Raw genomic sequence first — 27,450 nt, forward strand, 5'->3', positions numbered from 1 at the left:
CATCGAATGAGTATTAATTCTTGATTTTAAGAATCATCACAATAGCCTTGGGCTTACATTGGGGATGTGGGTAACTTTTTAATTTGAGTTTTTTACACGCTTGATCTTTTTTAACTATTATTTTGAAAAATAGCATCATTTATTGTTTATTCCATAAAGAGTACTTTTTTTTTAATTATTATTAGCATATTACAAAAATTAACCCCAACATTTATCTTCTTCAATCTATTTCTTAAAATCTGATGCATATGTGAATGCCACCTAAATTCAAGATGTATTGATTTATACGTCTTTTATACTTTGTATATCAAGTATCACTTTAATTCAAAATGTATTTTTATGTATATAATTTTTGTATATTTATTTGTGAAATGTCATCTTATTTTAAGATGTATTTTTAATGTATATTTCAAATATATTTTATATGTCAAGTGCCATTTTAATTCAGGATGTATTTTTTATATATATATTTTTTATATATTTATATGCTATCTTAATTAAATTTAAGATATATTTTTTAATGTATATTTCACATGTCTAAGTGTCATCTTAATTGAAGATGTATTTTTTATGTATATGTTTTGTATATTTTATATGTGTTAATTCAATATATATTTTTTTTATATACGTTTTGTATATATTAACGTATATTATATCGAAGTAAAATCTTTATGTTAAGAAAGGAAGAAAGAAGGAAGAGAAAAACTTAAGAAAGATAATTAAAAAGAAAACAAATAAAATAAATTTAGAAAATATATTGGCTTCGACAGAAAATAAAATTAAAAAGATAAAAAAAAAAGAAGGAAAGCTAATAGATAAAGAGAGAAAATGCATGATTTTTGTACAAAGAATTATTGACTTTCCATTCAAATTGCTTATGTTTAGAGATTAATAATTAATATTTCTATTTTAATGGAACTGTATGCTACAAATATAAATTTTTTCCTGCCACAACTGTAATATTGGATTTCATGCTACAAATTTGTTATATTTTTTTTAAATTGTGACAGTTGTGTAACGTTTCCATTTTTAATATTGAATAGGAAATGCTATATTTTTCGTGTTATTTTATGTGTTTTAGTTTGGCTGGATGAAATTTTAACTATTAAATTTTGTGATCTTAAAATCAAAGTATAAATAAATATTAGAAATATGCTTTAAATCTTGTGATCTTAAAAGATCTCATATTATTCATATAAAGAAGTATCATTAAGCATAAATTAAGAATGTTATAAGTTAAAACTTACTAAATATAAAAAGCTAGATCCTTTTTTGAAATAGAGGGAATAAAAGTAAGACGCATGACTTGAAACAAGGTGAGTAATTTTCTTTTCTTGAGGGGAACTTTTTTATGTCATCCTACCAAAAAAGTTAGTGTAATTGATCTTTTTCCTAAGGGGTCATTTCGGGGTCAATTGGTCTTTTGGTTCTTTATAAATTTATTTTTAGTTTTATGATCCTATTTTTTTTTTTTTTTACACATGAGAGATCTTATTTTTTACACACGAGAGATTTATTTTTTCGATCTTATTTTTTACACACGAGAGATTTATTTTTACACATAAAATATTTGTCTTTTACACATAAGAGATCTGAAAAAAATATTTTATTAAATTCAAAATTGTAAAGAGGCATGATGTACAAATAACACGTCATATTTTGTGAGTAACAAAGTTATCAAGACATTATAATCTCAGGGTTATAATTTTGGGAATATTTTTAGCTAGAACTTGAAACACAATTTATGTCAGTATGCATTCCATAATTAATTAAACACTAAAAACCTAGTAACCAAACACTGGTAACCAAACAACCCCTTTTAAGGAAAAAAAAAAGATCTTTATTGATACTGTGCACATTTTAAGCCTCCCAGTAAATCCATGTGAAAATTCGAAAAAAGAAGTACACGTGAAAATAAAACAGTAGAAAGAAAGGAGGGAGAAAGAGAAAAGACAAGGTGTGAACGGAGGGAGACTCACACTTGAGGTTTTAGTTAAGCCCTAAACACTCCCCCTACATTACAGTAATCTTCGAGACTTCAAAAGCGTGTTTATATTTTAGTGTGTGTGTGTGAGAGAGAGAGAGAGAGATTGGAGGCAAATAGGGGTTATAGCAGAAGATGGCGAAGGAGGTGGAGGAAGAGAAGCAAGGCGGAATAGAAGCCAAGGTTGAGTCAGCTTTGCGCTCCCGCCTTCAACATTTCAAAGAAAATGCCGAGTATGCTCCCCCTCCTCCTGATTTTATTCTAGTTTCGTAGAATTATTTTGTATACAGTGCTTTGATTATGTTGGAGGTGCCAGGACCGTCGGGTTTACAGACCCGGATCCCTACCCGTATTAAGTGTTAGTGGTTTTTTGACTTTTTCTACTCCTAGTTAGTGCTAAAGGGTCTTAATTTCTATCATTTGAGTGAAAATTGGAGATATATTCTTATTTTTCGAACTAAAAAATAAAAGGAGTAAAAAAAAATTGAAGCAGTTGGAGGGAGGAGAGTTAATTTGAAAATATATTTGGCCTGCATTTGTTTTGTGTTAGCTTTGGGGTATCCTGCAAGTTTTCCAACAACAACAATAACAACAAACCCAGTGTAATCCCACAAGTGAGGTCTGGGGAGGCTAATGTGTACGGAGACCTTACCCCTACCTTGTGAAGGTAGAGAGTTTGTTTCTGATAGACCCTCGACTCAAAGAACTGTGAGAAGGAAGCAACAAAGAGTAGCAACAACAAGATTAAAAGATAACGGAAGCAAACGACATACGAGTAAAGTAATAATAATATACCACTTTTTGTTTGTATAAGTATATTATATGCTACATCTTTTCCCTGCACAATTGACAGTATCTTAAGATATGATCCAATAAAGGACCCAGAGGCATTCATCTTGTGCCTTATCTATGTGTTAAACCCATCTGTGGGGATAAAGTTTTGTTTTTGCCGTTGACCCCAAATGGAACTCCAAATTGAGGTTAATTTTAAACCATTTGTAGGGATAAACAATCTGAGGTTAGGTTTAAACCATTTGTAGGGATAAAGTCTTGTTTTTGCCCTTGACACCTAATGGAGCTCCAATCATAGGTTAATTTTAAACCATTTGTAGGGATAAAGTCTTGGTTTTGCCCTTGACCCCTAATGGATCTCCAATCGGAGGTTAATTTTAAACCTTTTGTAGGGATGAAGTCTTTGTTTTTGCCCTTGACCCCTAATGGAGCTTCAATCTGACATCTAAGATTAACTTTAAACCATATGTAGGGATAAAGTCTTTGTTTCTGCCCTTAACCCCTAATGGAGCTTCAATCTGAGGTTAATTTTAAGCCATATGTAGGGATAGAGTCTTTGTTTTTGCTGTTGACCCCTAATGGAGCTCGTTTCTGAGGTTAATTTTAAACCATTTGTAAGGATAAAGTCTTGTTTTTGTCCTTGACCCCCTAATGAGCTCCAATCTGAGGTTAATTTTAAACCATTTGTAGGGATAAAGTCTTGCTTTTGACCTTGACCCCTAATGGAGCTTCAATCTGAGCTTAATTTTAAACCATATGTAGGGATAAAGTCTTTGTTTTTGCCCTTGACCCCCTAATGGAGCTCCATCTTAGGTTAATTTTAAACCATCTGTTGGGATAAAGTCTTGTTTTGGCCCTTGACCCTAATGGAGCTCCATTCTGAGCTTAATTTTGAACCATTGTTAAAAGTTGAGGAGTAAATTTGGACCTTTTTTTCTCAAATAATTTGGATACTTACTATAAGATCTTTTTTTCTTGAATTAAGTCAAACAGCAATCTTGATATGTGACGGATATCCCGATTAATTTTTTTGTGAGATATCCTGAATTAACAGCTACGTTTTCATATAATGTGGTCTCTGGTGTCACGTTGAAATAGATGAGCATTCTAATCAATATTTGGAAATAGAAATTCAATAATGTCTCTATGACTAAGAGCTACTTGTGAAAAAGAAAGAGCAAACATTCTTATTCCTTGAGCAGCTCGAGTGTGACCATCTAACCTAAACCTTTTATCTAACAGCATACGGGGGGAATAAAGCTGATGGTGTTAGGATAATTCAGGGTTAAAAGTGGCAAATATTGACCATGCATGATATTCTCCTCAAAAGGCTCCTTTTCTTATTCAAATATTTTATAGATCTAACGTATTGCTGAGTGGCTTTTGAATTTATGGTGCAGCTCCTTCACTTTGGAGAGGGTCCGTAGACTTATAGAGAAAGACTTGGAGCTTGAAACATATGCTCTTGATGTGCATAAAAAAATCATTAAACAGTTCTTGGAGAAGGTAATCTTATTGGTTGCTTAGTTTATAAATGGTACATTTTGTGTAGTCTGTTTTCTGCATTGTCTTGCTAGCTATTTTATAATGTATTAGAGCAGTTATTGAAAATTCACATTTTACGTACTCTAAGCTGTCTAGAGAAACATTATTAGTTAGGAGATATCTCTTATGATTTGGGGTTTAGGTGGACTGTCTGGTTTGAAAGAAACAACAGAATATTTGAAGGCACAACGAGAAACATTCACAGCCTTAAATGGAGATGTATTTTTTTGTTAGCTTTTTGGTGCAATCTGGTAATTGAACGTGATGTTGATGGAATGCTAAGCACAATAGAGGGTTTGCACAACCTGTAATTATGCCCGATGCACTGGCTTAGTGCATAATAAATTTATAATATTTTAATTACTTATCAAAAAAGTTAGTCGATATCTCTTACTATCATTTTAGTGTTTACCTTCTTGATCTTCTGGCATATTCCTTATTTTAATAAATTTTGATTGCATACTACCGCCATGAATCAATACATTCTGGGGAATACTCTTGTTGGCCCAAAAATGGATCAAAAGAAAATAGATAAAAAGGAACTATTTATCTTACGAAGATGAGTTTCAATTCTTTTCCGTTTAACTACACAGAATACTCAGAAGTCCCACTTTTCCAGCCTCTGGTCTTTTCTAACATGCCGTGCTAGATGAGATCTAATATCAGCTGGCATAACCCAATAGACCACGAAAAAAGATGAAAATAGAATGCCACATTGTAGTTGCCTTCTCTTTCGCAACTTATCTATAATTTAGGTTGAGTGCAGAGCAGCAACATGCAGAGAGAGAGAGAGAGAGAGAGAGAGAGAGAGAGAGAGAGAGAGAGAGAGAGAGAGAGAGAGAGAGAGGAAAACGCCAATTTTTCGAAACGTTAGGCAGTAAAATCTTCAATGATCCTCATCACTAGTGCTGTAGTTGATACAGTTGTTATAATACTTCACAGAAGAATCACTACCTTTATATTTAAGCCAGAAGATCCTGTCATCACCTTACTGAACATTAACATTGTAATAATTGTCTGAACAAATCACCTTTTCCATTTCCAATCTTTAACAGATCGCTGAATCTGATTATTCCAAACAACACCAGTATGGTTTCCAGTAAGAGCGTATGTCACATTACTATTCTTCTGTAAATGAATGAAAAGAACAGGGAAGGCATCTGTGCTTGGAAAAATTTAAAAGAACATTCATACAACTCCATAAATAAATGAATGGGGCAAGCATCTGCTCTTCTCAATTCTAGTTTATCCATTCTTATTCCTACAAATTTAGAAGGTCCTTCACAAGGTAGGGGTAAGGCTGCGTACCCACTGTCCTCCCCAGACCCCACTCGTGCAATTACACTGTGTTTGTTGTTGTTGTAGTATTCCTACAAATTTACAAGGTAAGCTATGATCCTAAAGTTCTCGCAGTTAACATGAAAGTTTCAAGTCTTTCTTGTTAACCAGACAAGTGAAAGTAGGATATCGAACTTGGATGGAGGAAGTGCTACCTTTCTGATGTGTTCAGCTTTTGAATGCTTTACCTGCATTCAGACCATTATGTTTGTCTTAAGAAGTCAAACAATTGAATCAAGGAGTTGATCATCAATGTTAGAGAGTACTAGAGCCAATTTTGGCAATTATGAAAACACTCGCATCCCTTCACAGTCGACACTCCTTAGCTTTCTAATTTTCCTTTGTAAGAAGAGGTTCTTTTTTTTTTTTTGGGTAAGAAGAGGTTCTTATTTTAGTAAAAGTAAGAGATGCTTTTAAGGTCTCAAATATCTGAATAACACTTTTTCTTTGGCTTCCGTTAAAATGCTTTCCTGGGTAAGTTGTTTCAAATACTTGACTATACCTATTTCTTCTGCACTCCCACATGCAACAGCCATAGAAAAGAAAAAAGATAAAAACATTCCTTAACAAGCATGAATATAAGCTACTTGCCCAACTAATGCTCTCTGACAGGGAAAAGAGACTGTGTATTGCAGGTACAAGGCAACCAAATTTTTTTTTTGATAAGGTGAAGATAGGTACGAGGCAACCAAATTACTGCAGCTTCTGAGTTTATTATTTATTCAAGACCTTACTGGACCTTGGTTCAGTTTCTTCTTACAGTGATACCCTCTTATCCGCATTTAATGGTCTTTCATCCATTGAGAATCAAAACCTTCAAGGAAAAAAAAGAGAAAAGAGAACCTACTAAGAGGAGAATTTGTTATTTGAGTTATATTTCACTTCTCTGAAGCACATGGTTTCGCCTAGAAAGTGATAACCCTCATATCACATGCTCCAATGTTCATTTGGTAGTCATCACCTTCCAGAAGAACCTCTTCTTATAACGTGTTATCCGTCTATTGAAAGTATTGCAAGTCCATAAAAATTCCGAGACAAATTACCATTGTCTTCTAGTGAAGCCCTCGTTCTCTTGCTTCATAAGCAAAGATATGAATTTAGTAGAAATAAGTAACAAAAAAAGGACAGGTAACTCATAAGATTGTGGAGAACAACTTGCCTCGGCCCCCTCATTGGAGATTACATCTTTTAAATATACATCTTTTTGATGTATTTGTCTTTTACGTTGACATGATATCCTTGTATTCTGTCGGTTGCTTGTTTCCCGTCTGATTGTTTCAGTGTCATTTGGGAAGAAAGGTTACTTTCACAGTATAAAAGAGACGATGTAGAAAAAAAGAGTTAAGGTGGATAATGGTTTCAATTGTTTTTATGTCGTTAAGTATGTTCTGAGTTAATTGTAAGCATAAAATCTCATGAGAAGCCCTATATGTACTTGTTACTCCATCCGTTTCAATTTGAATGAATCAATATCTTTTTTAGTCCATTAAAAAAAGAATGACCCCTTTCTGAATTAGAAACAATTTAACTTAAACTTTTCATTTTGCCCTTAATAAGAGCAACACAAGTGTTACATCATGTTTAAAACCACATGTTTCATAACTCTTATAGTTCTCATAAAAATATTATGGCATGTTTAAAACCACAAGTTCAAAAGTCTTTTTTAAAAAAAAAACTGTGTCCAGTCAAATGGGTTCACATAAATTGAAACGAAGGGAGTAGCTTAGTTGATATGGATTCTACAAACTTCTGCCTTATGTTTTACAGGTTCCTTAGATAGATGGCCTGGGATTAAAGTTAAAAAACAATCCCGGCTTGATGTTGGATAATGCCAACTAAAATCTCTATCGTAGTAATTTTGTGTTAAGTAAATAATTTTTGTTAGAATCTCCAAACAGGAAACAATCTCAAACATATTGGAGTAAACCTCGCTGATTTCTTTCCTTCCTTATCCCAACATCACTGTTTCAGGAAAACTTTCCAGGCTCTGTTGCTTGGTAATCTCTCTCCTTTGTCTTGGGCTCCGTTAATTTGCTTGAAATGATCAAGGCATAATTCAACTATTTAAGGTCATTATATAGATTTAAGTCAAGAAATTCTTAATGTGACGGGTGTTTGAAACATAATGTTTGATGAATGAAGAATTCTTTAAAAGAGAATAACTTTGAGCAGCAGAGTTATTTAGGCTTCTACATATTGGATCTTAATGATTATCTTACTGTGCCATTAAGAACCAAGAATATGAGGTCGAGACAGTTTGAGGGTAGTTAAAGAAGGAAAATGATTTCTGTTCCCAATTCCCATATAGAGCTCAATGGATATAGTAAAACAAGAATACTTGAGAAATTTTCTTCTATTTACTGTCATCATAGAAATATAGGACTAGTTTAGTATTAAATGCAGCATAAAGAGCATCAATTTCACATACCCCATATCCAATTGTCATACCATTCTGCAAAATCTAATTTTATATGGTAGTTCTACAAATTACAACTTAAGTACAGTATATTGCTGTACCTTGTATTTGTCAAGACATCTTTCAAAAGAAAAGAAATTTCATATAATATTTATCTAAGATAAGAAAAAGAATGTTTCAAATTGCATCTTAGAAGATCTCTTTGATTATAGGCATTGTCAACATGTTTAATGCATAGATGAATGTGTCGTAACAGCTGCTAATAAAATAAGTATGAGACATATTGTAATGAGTTGAATTAAATCTGAATATGCACATGGGATGTGGAAAATTTGAAAGAAATCGAGAATCTAGGGGAGCAGAAAATGAACACAAAATGTTTAGATTAATCTAGGAGTAACAACTACTAATAAAGTAAGTATAAGATTATCTTGCAATTAAGGGTTTGGCATAAGAACATCACCCCTACAGTTCTACTTTGAACTTCATAAAAAAAAAAGGGTTTGGCATAAGAACATTGTCCCTCTTCAACCACATGGCCTTCCATCCCTGCTTTCTATCAGCCATCATTACCGTCCTTCCTCTTCTCTTATCCTTTGATTTTGCAATTGTTTCTCCTGTAGTAAACCCATCTGGCTGCACTTTGTTGCTCAAATATGTCGATATCCGAAATCTTGAAACCCTTCACTACCTTCACCACTATGATATTTGAATCTTAGTCCAACAACTGTTGGAGTCACTTATATTCTTATTTGCTGGTGCAACCATCTCGTAAAATATATTCCGGAGTTGGTGAAATTCTTCCTATGTGCAGTGCCCATAGCGGACTTATTTTTAAAATTGACCTTTTTGAGAGATGTTTGTTTATTTCAAAATTTACTTATCACAATTTGTTATCACATGCTTATCTATGTCACAAATGTTTCACATGCTTTACTTATTATCACTTTCTTTACATTGTCGTCACTTCTCTATCGAGTCTTGGTCGTACATTTCACACACACTGTACACACGAGCTGTTGCTTTGCACTTCTCCGAAATTCTTTCAACATTGTGTAGTTCTCATGCAGTGTTTAGAAAAGCGATCGCTTCGTCGCTTTAAGCGCGAAGCGACGCGACGCGACTCAGTGTCACTTCTAGCTGCCTGAGGCAACTCGACCGAGGGAAGCGCACGCTTCAACGGAGGAAGCGACGAAGCGAGCAAAGCGACGAAGCGATCGCTTCTGTTAAAAAAGCGACACTGAGTCTCTTTTTTTGAAAAGAGGGCCCTTTTTTAAAAAGAGGGCCTTTTTTTAAAAGAAAAAAACTTTGGGTCTGTTTTTTTTATACAAAACAGACCCTAAATTGACAAAAATTGGTCATTTCTTCTTCTCTCTTCTACGATCAAGGTCGACCAAAGCCTAGGGTTCTTCATCGACATTTCTGACCAGTCCAGGTAATTTTCTTCTTCTCCTTTCTTCTTCTCTTTTTTTTCTTTCTTCTTTCTTTCTTCTTCTTGGTCCCGTCAGATTCTGCTTTTTTTTCTTTCTTTTTCCATCTTTCTTCCTTCTTCTTCTTCGTTTATCTCTGAGACTCTGACAGTCCAGTACTCCAGTTTGCACTGTTCAGACTTCAGCGTCTTCTTCTTCCCTTTATCTCTAACCCATTTTGTTTTTTCCCCCTTTTATTCTTCTTATTTATTACTTTTAATATGTATTTTAGTATATGTTATATTTTTCAGTTTATTTGATTTTTTTAATGTATATTTCAGCATATAAAATTAATTATTATTTATATATGTTATATTTTTCAGTTTATTTGATTAATTTTATATGTATATTTCAGCATATAAAATTAATTATTATTTATATATGTTATATTTTTCAGTTTATTTGATTAATTTTATATGTATTTCATTTTAGAAAATTAATTATTATATATATATGTTATATTTTAGTTTATTTGATTTTTTAATGTATATTTCAGTATATAAAGTTAATTATTATTTATATATGTTATATTTTTCAGTTTATTTGATTAATTTTATATGTATTTCACTTTAGAAAATTAATTATTATATATATATATATATGTTATATTTTAGTTTATTTGATTTTTTTAATGTATATTTCAGTATATAAAATTAATTATTATTTATATATGTTATATTTTTCAGTTTATTTGATTTTCTTAATGTATTTTTCAGTATATAAAATTAATTATTATATATATGTTATGTTTTCAGTTTATTTGATTAATTTTATATGTATTTCATTTTAGAAAATTATATATGTTATATTTTAGTTTATTTGATTTTTTTAATGTGTATTTCGGTTTATAAAATTAATTATTATATATATTATACGTATTTTCAGTTTATTTGATTATGTATTTTCTTATATCTTAATAGGGATTTCAAAATGTCTCAAAGATCGAAAGATAAAGACCCGGCTTGGCGATATGGCGATAGAGTTAATGAGAAGAATACAAATATTGTATGCAAGTTTTGTAACAAGATTACAACGGGTGGAATTTATCGCTTTAAATTCCATCTTATTGGTGGCGATAGAAACGTCACAAGTTGTCCGAAATGTCCACCGGAGGTGAGGAATGAAATAAAGAATTTTGTTGAGAAGAAGAAGGAGCAAAAAAATCAAATGAGTCATCAACCATTGGTGACCAATCTTGATGATGATGGTGATGATGATATTGAAGAATTGTCACTTCCAACAAAACGGGGAAGAGATGCAATCTCTTCAAGCCATGGATCGACGGGTACGAGTAGGACTAAAGGTCCTATAGATTGCTATTTCCCAAAGAAGCCGGAAGGAAAGAGCGGTGGAAAAGATGTACAAAAAATTGCTAAGGACATTTTGAGGGATCGTGCAGTTAGAGCTTTTGCACGATGGGTCTATGATGCTGGGCTCCCCTTCAATTGTGTCAACTATACTGACACTTTTGGAGACTTTATTGAGGCCGTTGGTCAATACGGACCTGGAATGAAGCCTCCCACTTATCATGAAATCAGAGGTCCTTATCTAAATAAGGAAGTGGAGGAGACTAATAAAATTGTGGAGGAACATAAAGTTGCGTGGAACAAGTATGGCTGCTCCATTATGATGGATAAGTGGACGGCAAGAACTGGGAAAATGATTATTAACGTGTTGGTGAATTCTCCCAAGGGAAGTTTGTTTCTTGAGTCCATTGATGCTAGCGACTCATCCACTGACCACATCAAAATGTTCACCTTGTTTCAGAACACCATTGAAAAGATTGGCCCAAGCAAAGTTGTTCAAGTGGTCACTGATAATGCGAGTGAAAATGTGAAAGCGGGTGGCATGGTGGAAGGAGCGTACAAGAATGTCTATTGGACTCCATGTGCGGCTCATTGTATCAACTTAATCTTCGGGGACATTTTCAAGGAAAAACCCTTCTCTACAGTTTTTGGCCAGGGCGTTAGGGTACATTCTTATATTTCTCAACGGCCCTTGTTATTGAATATGATGAGAAGATTCACCGGACAAAAAAATTTGGTGAAACCGGGCAAGACAAGGTTCGCCACTGCTTTCTTGACTTTACATAGTATCCACTTGCAAAAATCCAATTTGAGAAAGTTGTTCACTTCAGAGGAATGGAGCAAGAGTAAATTTGCAAAGGAAAGTGCAGGGAAAGATGTTGCACGCATTATTCTTTCTTATTCTTTTTGGAATAATGTCCTTCATGCTCTTAAAATTGGTGGCCCTTTGGTTAAAGTACTCCGTTTGGTGGATGGGGAGCAAAAACCACCAATGGGCTACCTCTATGAAGCTATGGATAGGGCCAAGGAGGCTATTCAAGCATCATTCACTGATGAGCAGAAATATGCAAAGGTCTTTCAGATCATTGATGCAAGATGGAGTGAGCAACTTCATAGACCTTTGCATGCAGCTGGACTTATTCTGAACCCGTCACTCTTTTATGATCAGCATGAGAATAATTCATTGGCTAGAGAAGTGTGGACAGGATTCCATGAGGTTGTTATCAAGTTGACCCCAGATGAAGACATGCAAAAAAAGATAGTAGATCAGCTTGCTATTTACAAGGCAGCTGAGGGACTTTTTAAGCTCCGACTTGCTATTAAACAAAGAAAGACGAAATCGCCAGGTGACCAAGTGCTTCTATATTTTATAGCTCTAACTTTAATGTATTTTTTATACTTATTAACTCTTGAATTTTTTTTTCACTTCTATAGTTGAGTGGTGGGACCAATATGGTGTAGAGACTCCGAATTTACAGACTTTCGCCATCAGAGTTCTAAGTTTAACTTGTAGCTCATCCGGATGTGAAAGGAACTGGAGCGTTTTTGAACACGTGAGAAATAAAAAGAATTATTTCGTGTTTTGAGATAAAGTAAATTATATCTCAATTGTCCCAACTCCTACTAATTAGTTGACACATCTTGTTTGCAGATTCATACAAAGAAGAGGAATCGACTAACCTTGAAGCGCCTCCATAATCTAGTGTTCATAAAATACAATAGAGCATTGAGGCGTCGCTACAACCACCGCAATCTAATTGATCCAATTCTTTTGGACAATATTGATGAGGCTAATGAGTGGCTAACCGGAGTCCCCGAAAATTGTGAAGATGAAGAAGTATTTGAAGGCGATTCTAATTTCACTTGGGGTGATGTTGCGGTTGCTAGTGGAGTTGGGGAGAATCCTTATGGTTTAAGGGGGAATACTTTAAGTTCAAGCTCGATTAGGAAGGGAAAAAGTGTGACTACTACAAGTCGATCCCTATCCCTAATTGATGAAGATGAAAGTGATCATGAAGAGGAAGAGGAGGGGGAGGAGGAAGATGACGAGCAATATGAAGATAATAGAGGAATTCAAGATTTTGACAATCTTGAAGAAGAACAAGAAGAGTAGAAGAATAAGAGGTTGATTCTAGTAATTTAGTAGCTTTGATTTTGACAATTTGAACTTTTTGATTATTTATAATTTTATATTGTGTCTTTGCAAGGTTTACATTATGTTTTTTAAGAATTGCGCTTCACTTTAATAAAGCGTGCGCTTTGCTTTTGAAGCGAGGCGAGCCCTTGTCGCTTTTTTGCGCTTCTCGCTCTTAAAAACACTGGTTTCAAAGATCGGCGTAGAAGTCTGACTACGTGCCATCTCGCAATTATTCGGTCCCAATCTATAAATTTAAGAATTTAAGAGAAGAAACTCTAGTCCTAGAAAGCTTTAAGTCATTTTGCATGCATACACCATAGGGAGGGCAATCCTTGGTATTGATCCTGCAATTAGGAAACCTCCCTTGCGTCAACGGGTTTTTGACACAATGACGCACATTTTATGTGAAATAATAATAGATAGATCCAAGTTTAACCATGAGGGGTTCAGAACTATATATTTATTTTATTTCTTTCTTTTATTAGATGGAGATCAACCTAACCATTCCCAACATCCACATGGTCAACGCGGTTCCTCACAAGTTGCGGCGATGGTGGACAAATATCTAAGTAGCTCATGGATGCGAGGTCCTAAGACATCTTGGGTTCTTGATTGCATTGATGAATATTATGGCAAATAAAGTGTTGATTAAGTTGCTAATTGAGTTCTGGGATCCGACCCGAGTCGTATTTAGATTCATTGACTTCGAGATTATGTCAACCTGAGTTGGGTCCTCTTCGTCTTTTCCCAACTCTTCTGTTGGATCCTCCTCGATTGGGTCCTCTTTGTCTGTAACTTTTTTATGATCCGGCATCATGTGGTCCATTGTGCCGGAATTACTGCTCTATCATTGAAGTAGTGTCATGGATGTGTGGTAGCACGTCATGCTGTGCTCGCCCTAACATCCTCAAGGCTTGCCAACTCTCCCTCACTGCTTGACTGAGATGTCTTTTATCCTTCTACGAGCCAGGTGTAATACCTAGTGGCGCACCATCCTGCTTCCCCCATATCAACAATTACCATTCACGCAATAGCTCTCTTGCCCTTGGAATTGCCAATCCCTCATTGTAGGGATTCTCAAACAAAGCGATGTTCGGCCGGAGGGGGACATCTTGAGTTATGCCTAATTGGCTTAGGACCCGAAGAGGGGCATAGGGTTGGACCCTTCTTAGCCCTACCAACTCAATAAAGTACTTTGTAGCCCTTTTACCAATGCTTTTCCATTCATCCAAGACAACTTCCACTAAATAGCATCCCCCGTGAGATGTGTGAGGAACTGGAGCCATTCATCAAAGCCTTTTGGGGCATTCCAACGTCTCATCCTTTCAATGTGACTGCAAATCTTGTTGTTTGTCACGATGAAGTAGTCTATGATCGGCTCTCGCAGAAAGAAGTGCTCTGTGGCCCATATTTGTTATAGTAGATTGCCCCCTTCAAAGAAGTTCTTCCCTCTAGAACAGTCGGACAGGGCTCGAAACATTTCTGGAAGAATCATCGGCACATGCGTAACTTCAAGACTCCATTCGAACATAGCTCGTACCACAGGAGAGGGAGAAATGTTGATGCGTCCTCGCCGTTGTGGACATATCAAAACTCCTAATGGGCAATAGCAAAAGCCACGAGGCGTCTTCTCTCCCACTTCTCCTTTGTGCAATTGAAATCTTCTCGAAATTTGTCAAAACTGTTCTGGCGACCGTACTTTTCGAACAAGTAGTCCAAACTGATCCGGCCACCTTCAACACACCCCAATGCCATGTTATTCCGTAGACCGATGCAACAGAAGAACATGCCCCCAGCATGCTTTAGCGGAATTATCGGTTTCCTCCCTTCCAGGGGTAACCCTGTGAAGCTATTGATCTCTTCTAAGGTTGGCGTGATCTCGAACTCAATGTATCTAAATGCGACTGGGGTCGGATCCTAGAACTCGATTAGCAACTTAATCAACACTTTAACTGGCTTGATATTCATTAATGCAGTTAGGAACGAGATGTCTTCGGATCTTGTATCCATGAGCTACCCTGATATTTGTCCACCATTGCTGCAACTTGTGAGGAACCGCGTTGACTATGTAGATGATGGGAATGGTTAGGTTGATCTCCATCTATAAAAGAAAGAAACAAAATAAATATATTATTCCGAACCCGTCATGGTTAAACTTGGATCTATTTATTATTATTTTCGCATAAAATATGCGTTATTTGTATCAAAAACCCATTGATGCTATGGAGATTACCTAATTGCAAGGTCACTTGCCCTGCGTATGGTGTATGCATGCAAAATGACCTAAAACTTTTCAAGAGTAGAGTTTCTTTTCTTAGATTTTTAGAATGGGACAGAATAATTGCAAGATGCCACGTAGTCAGACTCGTACGCCGATCTCTGAAACTAAGGAGTTTGAAAGAATTTCGGGAAGTGCGAATCAAGGACTCGCGTATACAATGTGTGTGATAGTGTTCGGCCAAAACTCGATAGAAAAGTGATGACAATGTAAAGGATGTGAAGCATTTGTGACATAGACAAGCATGTGAAGTGAAACAAACATCCCTCAAAATATCAATTTGAAAACCTACAATTAGGTGAAATATCTTTAGTAAAACTTAAGTCTAAAAACTGCTTTTAACTTTGAATTCAGATGCAAAAAAACATTTGAGGTGGCTTATTTAGCACTCACGTGACAATATGGAAAGAAACAAAAGAGCATTTGAAGGAATGAAAAACTCGTATACATGTACTAGTGAGAGATTTTTATTCTTTAGCACATCTTTGGAATTGCGCATGATATTCCATTTAGCTTTTGGTGATATCTTGGTTTTTATAGAAATTCATGCTTATGTAGGATTCTTTATTTTTTGTATAAATCTTGTTGGCGGGTCTTTTCTTTACCATATCAGTAAACAACTACAGATGCACTTTTAAGTTTTTACATCCAGTTAATGAATAGTTTTCTTATACTAAATTTTTTAATTCCCTAGTCCTGATTAGTAATAAAATTATTCGTAACACTTTTTGACAATTAATTTGTCATGTTGCCAGCTATATATTCATTGTTTAGTGCAGCTCTATCTTGTAAAAAAATGATTTGTTTAGTGCCCTTTTTTCAAGCTAGAATAGGTGAAAATAGGAAAACTTTCTTATGATTGGTGATTTACAATGTCGAGAGAGACTTCTTATATAGGAGTCTTAGGATATGTACAACATGGTAAGCAACTATTCTCTATGTCTAACAAGGTAAGTAATAATTTTAAAATTAAATATGGAATATTCTACGATATGTTATTGAACATTATAGATTATTGTCAAATAGTCTCATGCTCAGAGTCCATGAACCTAGACACTTTTCGAGCAAGACATATTCTAACATGTAACTGCTTTAATTTTCATGATCTCAGCAGAATCCTTAGACGATTAGGCGTGCGCCTTAGCACATCTGATAAAGGAATTGAATAGAATAACAATTAAGTAAAATATATGAAGTAAAAATCATGTCAATTAAGGAAAGTCGTTTAAAATTTCTGAATTAGATGCAAAAGTTTTAGTGAGTAGTGACTAGTATTTAATACGAAATATCTAATTTGCCTTATCAAAAAAATGAAATATCTAATTTGCTATTCCTACTCATTAACATATTCATTCGTTGTGTTCTTTTAACAATTAACATACAATTTGCCAACTATAATTATTGTTTAGTCCCACCTTTTCAAGATAGAGCGCAGGTGGCCCATTGCCTTGGTATCGGAGTTGTACCTAGCTTTAGGGCTTAAGGGCCTCAAGCAAGCCTTAAAATGACACCCTCTTTATCAGAAAATGTTCTTATGGTTGTTTCTACTTAAGACTTTTCTAGGTAGTTGTTTAGTCAGTTCACAGCAAAATTCTCCATTTATGATTAATTAAATGAGAGTTATCCTTCGAATTGCAATGCTTTCAGTAGCTATTTCTGCAACATCTTCTTCATTTTGTCATATTTTGCACTTTGGCATGTAAAATTATATACCCTCGCAGGAAAAGTAGAGGACCTAATAATTTTTTGGTTTGACATGCTAGCAAATGGAGAATGCTGATGATGATGGTGTCCCCAAGGATTCTCAGGAAAAATTGGAAAAAGATGCTTCTTCAGCTAAACAAGAAATAGAAGCGGCCGAGTCCCCTAAAAAGCAAGTGATAAAGAAAGATACCAAAGAGACAGCACTTGAAGATGAAACAGAAATGGATGACTCTCCAATAATGGGCGTTATGAGCTCCAAATCAGAATCAGTGGATGCACAAGGTGTAAAGCCAAGTGAGAGCACAATAAAGAAGGCCATCTGGGAGAGAGCTGCTCACTTCAGAGCTAATTCTGAGTACGTTATCTTTAGTTGCTATCTGGATCACTCATTCTATCTTTTACAGCTATGACTCCTTACTTGCCGGTTATGCCAACAACCCTTGGGGCCTTAATAACCTAAGAATGACAGGAAAAGAGGATTTCTGTTGCCACTACAGTTGCTTGAAAGTGGCTTTGATTGTTTGCTACCTCCCTTCCCTCTTTTTCCTTATTTCTCTCGAGAGAAACATTTTGTCGGAGAATTATTTGTGCACCCCTTAGTCTCATATATATATCCGATGTCGCTTTGCTTCCAACGTCAAACAATACCCCATGTGAATCACTGTCATATTGCTTTGCAATTGCTTTAATCATACTTGTGCACAGCTTTAGCTCCTCTTTTTTCAATTCTAAGCTATTTACATCTGTTCCATGCAATGACTTGCCATGACTTTGTCCTTGGCCATCGCAGATTCTTATTGCTTTAATCAGCAAGCAGAGTTGCTTGAATTCCGTATGAGGCAGCTAAGCAGGGCATAACCCCTGCTACTCAAAAGTTGCCGGGAGAAAGAAAAGAGATAAAAATATTAGTGAAATTTTGTCTACTGTTACCTTTCATGATTTCATCCTCTGGCTCCACCTGGTCCCCTTGAACCATTCCTTCCTTGAATGACCAAGAATGCTAGAACACTACTTCTCTTTCCCTTTTTATCTTTCCTGTATATCCTAAACAAGGACCGTTCGCAATAGCTCCTTTTTCACACGCTAATGAAAATGGAAATATTATTCTAAAGCTCAATCCTGAATCTCTTATAAAAAGACTGAATATTTAAATTTCTATATCTCTGTTAGTCTCCTTCCAAATGCTACCATTCTTTGATTTGAAGATTTCTTACTTGTCATATATGATCCAAAATACAAGGATTCTTTTTTTTTTTTTTTTTGCAATACTTTTGAAGTGCGAGTTTGATGCATGAGCTATACAATCTGATTGTTGTAAATTTGGATTGGATGGAACCATAGAGGCTTCTTTCTTTTCTTTTTTTCCCCTCAGGCAGGGTCACAGGGTAAGGGGCTCAATCCTTTTGATGAAATCATATCTGGGTTACGTTTAGTTACCTTTTGCGGTGCTTGTTGGTGCATAAGGCAAGTTGGAATTTTGACCATGACAGGACTGCTCAGTGGGTCTGCTGTCTTGAACTAAGGGTGCCAAAGGTGCCCTTTTTAGAATTTTTAAAGTCAATAAGAACACATGAAGCAATTCTGTCGTCATGTACTTGCAAGGTGGAAAATGAGTTTTTGGTTGGTCAAAGGGTATTGCTAGAACTATTGGTTATTTGTTGACTATAATGAATGATACATGAGTATTTCGCATTACAGTTACCTGAATGTCACTCTAAGTATTGCAGTCACACTTACTACACATTTTCAGATAACTGTTTTTGAGCCCTTACTTTATCAATGAGTTTAAGGCTGCCCATCCATGATAGAGTATGGTGCCTGGTAAGTTTCTTCAAGTAGCGGTACACAAAAGTTCTTGTTCTCTCTCTTTTCTTTCTTTGGGTACCCTAGTGTTGTTGAGATCCATGAGAATCTCTTCACAAGTAGTACCCAAGGGATCACTGAGTGGTTGATGCTTAGGAGCAACAATATAAAGATTCCAAGTTCGAATTCCACCTGCAAGACTCAGTGTGAGCCATCTAATCTAACCTTTGTGAGCAGATTTACCTGACACCTCTGCTTGTGAACTGTAGCAAGTTACCCGGTGTATTTGTCGAGGCGCGCAAGGTTGATCCTGCCAGTAGTCATATGCTTGTCTCAAAGATTAAGCCATGCATGTGTAATGTCATGGGCTGCTTTCCATCATCGACCCATGACCCCTTGGACGCGCCCCGTGGCGTCCCGGCAAGCCTCCCAACGCCTAGCGCCACGGTCGGCCCCGTGGTCTCGGCAGCGCCAAGTGACAAGCGAGCATGCGCCTCTGTCGCCCCACCGATAATCAGTGCCAGTGCCCAGCGACTGGCGAATGCCATCAGTGCCGCGCGCACCGACAATGCCGCGCGCACAAACCATCATGTTGCCAACAGCGCCGCACGCACAGACAGTGCTCCGCGCGCAGACCCAATGCCAAGCACCAGCGCTCCGCCGCTGGCAGATCCAAATAGTGCCGCGCGCGCCCACAACAATGCGCGCGCAGACCCTGATGCTCAAGACAAAGTTGCTGCCATCGAACTTGCTTCCATAGAAGACTAAGTCCTTTTCATTGTAATTATAGAGTAGTTTTACTTCATTCATTTTCAGTGTGCTTCTACAACTTTCTTAGGTCAACTCATGTAACTTTGGTTTATTTTTTTTAAGCATTATTAAGGGGGACCAAAGCATTCAAACATTCAAGCATTCAAACAATTCTCTGTACTGGTGTCTCTCCCCCCGACAACGCATTGCATCTTGTAATAGCTTTCATCATCATCAATACAATCATCAGCTTTCATCATCAATTGCTCATTTTCCGCCGCTCAATTGCTCACGACATTGATTTTTCCGTACGGCACTGACAATCTAGTCTAACGTACGGCAAGGACCTCAGTTGGCGCATAGCAACTGCACTGACATCAGTTGCTTAGCCTTACGTCGCCCTTCCGAGGAACTTCAGGAAGGCGCCGCGTAACAGTTGGTATCAGAGCCTAGGCTCGACATCGGACGAGGGAACTCATTGCCATCATCATCACCATTTCTGACCATGGTGAATTACGGGGATTGCATCACGACCCTAGAAGAGACGGTTGACGCATTACGGCCCATCGTGGATACGTTGCCTGATCTAAAAACCAGCCTAGTGCAAAGGTTGGACGACCTGGACCGCAGAATGCGGCAGGCGGAAATTGACATAGCAAACATCAGTCATGACTCTGAGGAAGACCGGGAAACGGCTGCCGTCGAGGCAACCAAAATTCATGGCAAATTCGAGGACCTCCAATAGGAGCGTGCCGAGGATTTAGCCTATTGGGAACTAGAGGCAGACAGACTGACCGTCATGCAGCAAACCATAGACAACTTGACAGGCCAACTCAATGTTGTCAATGCTGCCCTTCAAAGCCTGCTCAAAGGAGGCGAAAACCACATCAGGGGTGCCATGAACATTGCCCCCATGCCACAAAAGCTGAAAATTCCGGATCCCGGGATGCTAAAGAAGTGGAAAACTTCATCTTCGACATCGAACAATACTTCAATGCCGTTGGACAGTTGGAAGAATCCAAAAAGGTAGCAACTGCTGCCATGTATCTTCAGGGTGATGCAAAACTCTGGTGGCGAGTCAAATACGAAGCCATCAGGGCCGGTGAAGATACTCTCCAGACATGGGCAGAACTGAAGGCCGCCATACGCCTGCAGTTCTTCCCCGAAAACGTGGAATACAATGCACGGAGAAAGTTGCGTGAACTCCGCCACACCAGGTCGGTGCGGGACTACGTGCGTGAATTCTCCGCACTCATGCTAAACATACGGGATATGGGGGACAAAGACAAACTGTTCGTATTCATAGAAGGTTTGAAACCTCATGCTCGTATGGAGCTGCAAAGACAACGGGTAGATACCCTGCCCAAGGCCATTCAAGCTGCAGAGTGCCTTGGGGATTACCAGTTGGAAACTCAGAAGGATAGGCCCCAGCCGCCTGTCCGAGGGGGATACAACGGGAGCCAACCTAGCAACGGTGGCCCCAACAGAAACGGAGGAGATCGAGGTGCATCCAAATCCAAGACTCCTTCCTCAAGCAGCAACACTGCTGCATCAGTCAACAACAATCAGGGGAGAAAGCCCCCATCAGAATGCCGTCATTGCGGCGGGGAACATTGGAACAATCAATGCCCCAATACACAAATCAATGCTCAACAAACTGTTGACGATGATGAGTCAGATCAGGACGGCTCAGTCGGCGAAGAACAGGTAGGGGCCTTCAACGCATTTGTTGGCTCCATTCATGATACCTTGGCGGGAACCAGTGCTGGCAACCCCAAGAAGAAGGCATTCCCAATCGACAAGAAAGGGAAAGGAAAGGCGGACGAAAGGCCTCCCACATCACAAAAGAGGACCTTAATATTCGTCGACATGAAAGTAAACGGCAAACCTATTCGGGCATTGATAGACACGGGTGCTAGCCACAACTACCTGGCCTCAACTCAGGTGCAACGCCTCGGTCTAGCTGTGCAAAAATGCAAAGGTCGTGTCAAGGCTATCAACTCTCCATCTCAGCAAGTGAGTGGAATAGCCAAAGAAGTGCCAATCAAGCTTGGCCCATACAAGGGAATATTCGACCTACACATAGCTATCATCGATGACTTTGAACTGATAGTGGGATTGGAATTCCTCAGGCAAACAAACACCATCCCGGTACCATATGCCAACATGATGATGGGAGACAACGGGGCCAATCCCCGCACCATACCGTGCATGCCCATGAAGATGGCCGCTGAAAACATCACGGCCATGCAGTTAAAGGAGGGAACCAACAAACCTGAACCCACGGTTCCGGCTGCCCTCAACATCATCAAACAAACATCACATCATCGGCGGCCAACAGCTCATGGCGCCCCTCATTATGCGAAGACTTGTCAAGCATTCCAAAAGGACAAGTCGGATCACTCAGCACAAGCGGGACTCTTGGAGCCGCTACCTGTCCCACAGAGACCTTGGGAAAGCATTTCCCTGAATTTCATCACAGGATTACCCAAGGTCGGAAATCATGCAACCATCATGGTGGTAGTAGACCAATTTTCCAAGTATGCTACCTTCATCGCAGCCCCACAGAACATATCGGCAGAAGAAACAGCTCGACTCTTCTTCTCCCATGTTGTCAAACATTGGGGTATGCCCAGCAACATCATTAGTGACTGCGACCCACGCTTCACTAGCAAGTTTTGGACCCAACTCTTCAGTTGCCTCGGATCCAAATTGAGTTACAACTCAAACCATCATCATCAGCAAACATATGATCAAACAGACCGGTTAAATGACATGCTGGAGGAATATCTCCGCCAATTTGCAACCGGGTCACAAACACATTGGGTGAAGCTTCTGGATGCCGCTCAGCTGTGTTTCAATTCACAAAAGTGCGCCCATACAAACGAAAGCGCTTTTGAAATTGTTACCGGACAACAACCGCTACTCCCACAAAATGTGAATGCACTAAACATGCCATCATCTCATCGAGCTGCCAGTTTCTCGACAGAATGGGAGCAAACTTTGAAGATAGTGCAGAGCTATCTTGTCAAAGCCCAGGAGAGGGCAACGAGGTATGCCGAACAAAACCTTCGCTTTGCCCAACATCAAGCAGGGGACAAAGTGATGGTAAGAACCCCGAGGCGGAACTTATTTGCAAAGAGGACCCAAGATCCTCGCCTATTGCAAAGCTTCATCGGGCCTTTTCCCATTGAAAGGCGCATCGGGAAATCCACATACCAGCTGAACACACCAGCCTGGTGGAAAATCCATCCAGTCTTTCATGTCAGCCGCCTCAGGTCATTTTAGAAATGCATGGAAGATCATTCAGAAAGACATCTCACAACACCGAGGGGAACAGACCTCCTAGCCAACAAGAGCCTGACCAATCATCATCATCCGGCAGGTAAGGCTCCGAGGACGTCGCCAACTCAGGTGGGGGAGAATGTCATGGGCTGCTTTCCATCATCGACCCATGACCCCTTGGGCGTGCCCCGTGGCATCCCGGCAAGCCTCCCAACGCCTAGCGCCACGGTCGGCCCCGTGGTCTCGGCAACGCCAAGTGACAAGTGAGCATGCGCCTTTGTCGCCCCACCGATAATCAGTGCCAGTGCCCAGCGACTGGCGAATGCCATCAGTGCCGCGCGCACCGACAATGCCGCGCGCACAAACCATCATGTTGCCAACAGCGCCGCACGCACAGACAGTGCTCCGCGCGCAGACCCAATGCCAAGCACCAGCGCTCCGCCGCTGGCAGATCCAAATAGTGCCGCGCGCGCCCACAACAATGCGCGCGCAGACCCTGATGCTCAAGACAAAGTTGCTGCCATCGGACTTGCTTCCATAGAAGACTAAGTCCTTTTCATTGTAATTATAGAGTAGTTTTACTTCATTCATTTTCAGTGTGCTTCTACAGCTTTCTTAGGTCAACTCATGTAACTTTGGTTTATTTTTTTAAGCATTATTAAGGGGGACCAAAGCATTCAAACATTCAAGCATTCAAACAATTCTCTGTACTGGTGTCTCTCCCCCCCGACACCGCATTGCATCTTGTAATAGCTTTCATCATCATCAATACAATCATCAGCTTTCATCATCAATTGCTCATTTTCCGCTGCTCAATTGCTCACGACATTGGTTTTCCCGTACGGCACTGACAATCTAGTCTAGCGTACGGCGAGGACCTCAGTTGGCGCATAGCAACTGCACTGACATCGGTTGCTTAGCCTTACGTCGCCCTTCCAAGGAACTTCAGGAAGGCGCCGTGTAACAGTAATTGTGTTGTTATATTCTTGATAATGTGGCAAAATGAGTTAATCACTGGTGAATTTTTGCATTCAACCTAATGGGTTATAAATGGATGGCAGTAAATCGGTGATAATAGTTTTAGGACATTAAGTGTATTCACTAGTTATACGCTTAAACACTTGTTTATTAGTTTGATCAATTTCAACAATACCTCTTCTCTCAAAGGTTTTATTTATGTATTTATCTTTCACATCAAAGGTTTTATTTATTTATTTATGTAAATATTGGCCCTTCATTTTCCTCTTGTTCTTTTCTATGTGCTTTAACAGTTTCAAGTGAATGTTCTATCTCAGGTCAATAACTCTTGCTGGTGTTCGTCGACTTCTGGAAGAAGATCTTGGTCTTGAGAAAAATACTCTTGATGCCTTTAAGAAATTTATTCAGAACCAAGTAGATGAGGTGGGATTATGTTTCAAAAAGCTCTTTACTTCTAAGGGGGGAGTATGTTTATTAATCTGTCTTCAAAAAAAAATTGTTAACAGGTGTTAACATCTTCTGAAGCTCCTAAATCCACCAATAGTGGTAAGAAAAGCCCTGAAAAAAGAAGTAAAGCAGCAAAGAAGAGTGGTGAAAACGCTAATTCATTTAGCAGCCGAAGTAAAAATGTAGCAGAGAAAGTAAAATCAGGTAAGAGATCTGCCGCAAAAGAAACGGCTGAGAAATCTGAAGGACTGAAGAAACGAAAAAGTCCTAATTCAGAGGATAATGTCCCTGCCAAAAAGCAGAAAGAAGTTTCTAAGAAGCTATCAGATGAAAGTAGTGATGGAGACACAAGTAAGAGTGATTCTGAAGATGGTCAATCTGGATCATCTGCTGAAATTCCTGCCAAGGTGAGGTTATTATGATAATGTCCGTATAATTATGCTTATTTGTGAACCCTCAGGGGTTGGCCTGGTGGCAATTGACTTGAGCCTTGGGGTTTGCTCCCTTTCAAGGTCTCAAGTTCGAAACCCACTGGGTGCAAACAATTTCTGAGGGCCATCGGACTGGGTAAAACCTGAATTAACCGTGGTGCACTTGCGGGAAACTCCTTGCCGAGGGCCTGTGCACCCCCGGGATTAGTCGGGGCTCAAAGATACTTGGACACCCGGTGCAAATCAAAAAAAAAATTATGCTTATTTGTGAAAAAAAACTCCCTGTGCACGTATTTGGTTATTCATTAAACTTACCTAAATGCAGAAGAAAGTTGTAAAGGGAGCACCAGCTACTGCTGGATATGGAAAACGTGTGGAGCATCTGAAATCAATAATTAAAGCTTGTGGGATGAGGTTTGTCTCTTTGTAAGATTTCAATTCTGTATGTATTAACTGATGCACGGACCCACATTCTAATTCAATCATTCAACTGCCCCTGATCATCCTAAAAACCAGTGTTGCTCCTTCTATTTATAAGAGAGCCAAGCAGGTGTCTGACGACAAGCGTGAGGGTTTCCTGATAAAGGAGTTGGAAAAGATACTTTCTGGAGAAGGGCTATCAACGAATCCCAGCGAGAAAGGTAAATTATTACTATATAAAAGTGTCTAATAGGAGCAGTAAGATTCCGCAAGTGTGGTATCTAACAATTTTACAGCTGAAATGTAATATAGCGTCTTCACTTCTGTTTCAAATTCTTGCTGCTATCATTCTCTCTCTGCTACTTTAAGTTGCTCGCTTCTTTTACCCGCTCCTTTTTGGTTGAACGAATTCTCATATCTAGTTGGAAAGTGTTAAATAGCTTTATAGGTGCATGTATGGGGAAGTTTTATTATGTAACTTTTATGCTGATGCCACTTCTGATTGGCCCAGAAATCAAAGAAGTCAAAAAGAGAAAGGAAAGAGCAAAGGAATTGGAAGGCATTGACCTAAGCAACATTGTTTCAAATACACGACGGAGATCAACGACCAGCTTTGTTCCTCCTCCAAGACCCAAGTTACCTCCTAAAGAGGATAAGAATGACGACAAAAAGGATGATAGCAGCAATGATGATGCAAGTGACGGTGACAAAGACGATGATGACGATGAAGATGATGATAGCAGTCAGAGTGAGGAGTTCAATGAAGGTATATTTGCTAGCATATATATTCTACAGTGGTGGTTTGCTGATTTGAGATGCTTTTACCTTCTAGGCATTAGCTTTCTTGTTCAGTTGAGTTTCCCTGTATTTTCCTTTTTGCTAAACACTGGCCTCTTAGATGTTCTACTAGTGGCATGCTTTTGTGCTGCAATAACAGCAATTTTTCTCTTTCTTTGGTGGAAGTTCCATAAAATTCCTCTTTTGTCGAAATTCCATAATTTCGTTTGCACTGGCCATGTGCATAGACTCTCCCTGTTAGCATATGTTGCAATTTTAGATTAGATAAAGCATTGTTTCTTTTTTCTCCCTATTAAGTAGTACTAGTTTTGTTTGCTCTTGGCCTAAAACTAAATCACTTAAACTCTGGGTGTAACTAGAACAAGATTAAGTGTAATCTTGTGGAACACAAGTATTTTGGTGTACATAATTTGCAACAGTACTCCATCTGAAATTGTTGATCATTTGCATAAATTTATCACATGATTGTTTCTTGTTTTCAAAACTCCCTTTTCCGTGGCAGATGATAACGAGGACAGTGAATGAAGCTTTCGTGGATGAAGATTATAAGTTACAGACCAGTCAATCATCTTTCGAATGTATCAATGGTTTCGGTTTCTCATCTTAGATTTGGGAGCTGAGATTTAGTGTATTTTAGAAGTATATTTATATGAGATGTGATATTTAGTTGGTTCTGAAATGTTAAATTAGTGGTCATGGATCTTAGAAGCCTTAGTTGTTAGTTATCGTGCGATTTTGTAAATGGAGCATCTTTGCTTGTGCATTGTGGGAGGTTTAATCTTCGTGTTTGTGCTGGTAGCAGTGCGTTAAAAGGCTTTTTCGGCGCAAGGCAGAGTTCCGGTGGTAACAGTTTTAAAAAACTTTCTCGGAGCGTGCCCCAGAGCAAAACGCTTAGAAAATGCCCCCGAGGCAGAATGTGGGAGACAGGTCTACACCCTAGTGTTCGACTGTGCGCCCCAAAGCACATTCAGTGCCTAGCTCTCGATGTTAGCACTTAGCTCATCAGCTTTCATGGAAATCATGTGCGCAATTTCTGAGTCTTATTGACCCTCAGAGTTCTTTTACTAACCTTGACTTTTCAAAGTCTTCTTCATCAATTTCAATTATGAAGTTTGAGAATATTTCAACCCTAAACCACATATTCTATTATTGCGAAGGGTGAGGTACAACTTAACCTGCCTTTGGAAATTGTCGAATTTCATGTTTTCATTTGCTATTGGAAATTGGCGAATTTCATGTTTTCATTTTGCTAATGGCTTTTAGATCTTAGTGTATATTTTCAGAAATTATTATTTTTAATTGTTTCCCGTTCGAAACAATATTGCTCTATTTGTGTTCATTGGTGAAGGAACCTAATTATTTAGCTTGTAAGTGCTAATAAGTGACGACTTTTAAATAATTATTCACATGATACTCATTTTAGTGAGTAGTTATCCTAACAAGAATTATTTCTTGATTTAATCACTTGTCGCGAGATGCATAACGGTGTTCTCCTCTATATAGAAGTAGCTTCTTTAAGATAAAAGTTACTTTTTTTGTCTTTATTTGTGCCATCACTAGATATACAA

General features: G+C 38.2%; 2 protein-coding genes across 2 annotated transcripts; both read left to right on the forward strand.

Annotated features, from left to right (window-relative positions):
• Positions 1-1,850: 1,850 nt before the first annotated feature.
• On the forward strand, positions 1,851-26,710 carry LOC107789159 (uncharacterized). Its single transcript, XM_075226586.1, has 9 exons — positions 1,851-2,217; positions 4,177-4,282; positions 17,030-17,325; positions 24,104-24,209; positions 24,293-24,640; positions 24,990-25,078; positions 25,181-25,305; positions 25,596-25,850; positions 26,385-26,710. Exons 1-9 carry the CDS (start codon positions 2,120-2,122, stop codon positions 26,405-26,407), a joined length of 1,446 nt encoding a protein of 481 aa, XP_075082687.1. The 5' UTR covers positions 1,851-2,119; the 3' UTR covers positions 26,408-26,710.
• On the forward strand, positions 10,186-13,063 carry LOC142166887 (uncharacterized). Its single transcript, XM_075226585.1, has 3 exons — positions 10,186-12,197; positions 12,286-12,404; positions 12,503-13,063. The coding sequence occupies exons 1-3, from the start codon at positions 10,475-10,477 to the stop codon at positions 12,962-12,964; spliced, it is 2,304 nt and encodes a 767-aa protein (XP_075082686.1). The 5' UTR covers positions 10,186-10,474; the 3' UTR covers positions 12,965-13,063.
• Positions 26,711-27,450: the final 740 nt, after the last annotated feature.

This window comes from Nicotiana tabacum, chromosome 12, assembly GCF_000715075.1.
Source record: "Nicotiana tabacum cultivar K326 chromosome 12, ASM71507v2, whole genome shotgun sequence".
Lineage (NCBI taxonomy): Eukaryota > Viridiplantae > Streptophyta > Magnoliopsida > Solanales > Solanaceae > Nicotiana > Nicotiana tabacum.

Bases quoted from the DNA above. Each gene is read 5' to 3' on its own strand.
- LOC107789159 (XM_075226586.1), top strand. From the start codon at position 2,120: ATGGCGAAGGAGGTGGAGGAAGAGAAGCAAGGCGGAATAGAAGCCAAG. The intron at 17,326-24,103 runs GTACGTTATCTT...GTTCTATCTCAG, and splicing joins CACTTCAGAGCTAATTCTGA to GTCAATAACTCTTGCTGGTG. The intron at 24,641-24,989 runs GTGAGGTTATTA...ACCTAAATGCAG, and splicing joins CTGCTGAAATTCCTGCCAAG to AAGAAAGTTGTAAAGGGAGC.
- LOC142166887 (XM_075226585.1), top strand. From the start codon at position 10,475: ATGTCTCAAAGATCGAAAGATAAAGACCCGGCTTGGCGATATGGCGAT. The intron at 12,198-12,285 runs GTGACCAAGTGC...TCACTTCTATAG, and splicing joins AAGAAAGACGAAATCGCCAG to TTGAGTGGTGGGACCAATAT. The intron at 12,405-12,502 runs GTGAGAAATAAA...TCTTGTTTGCAG, and splicing joins ACTGGAGCGTTTTTGAACAC to ATTCATACAAAGAAGAGGAA.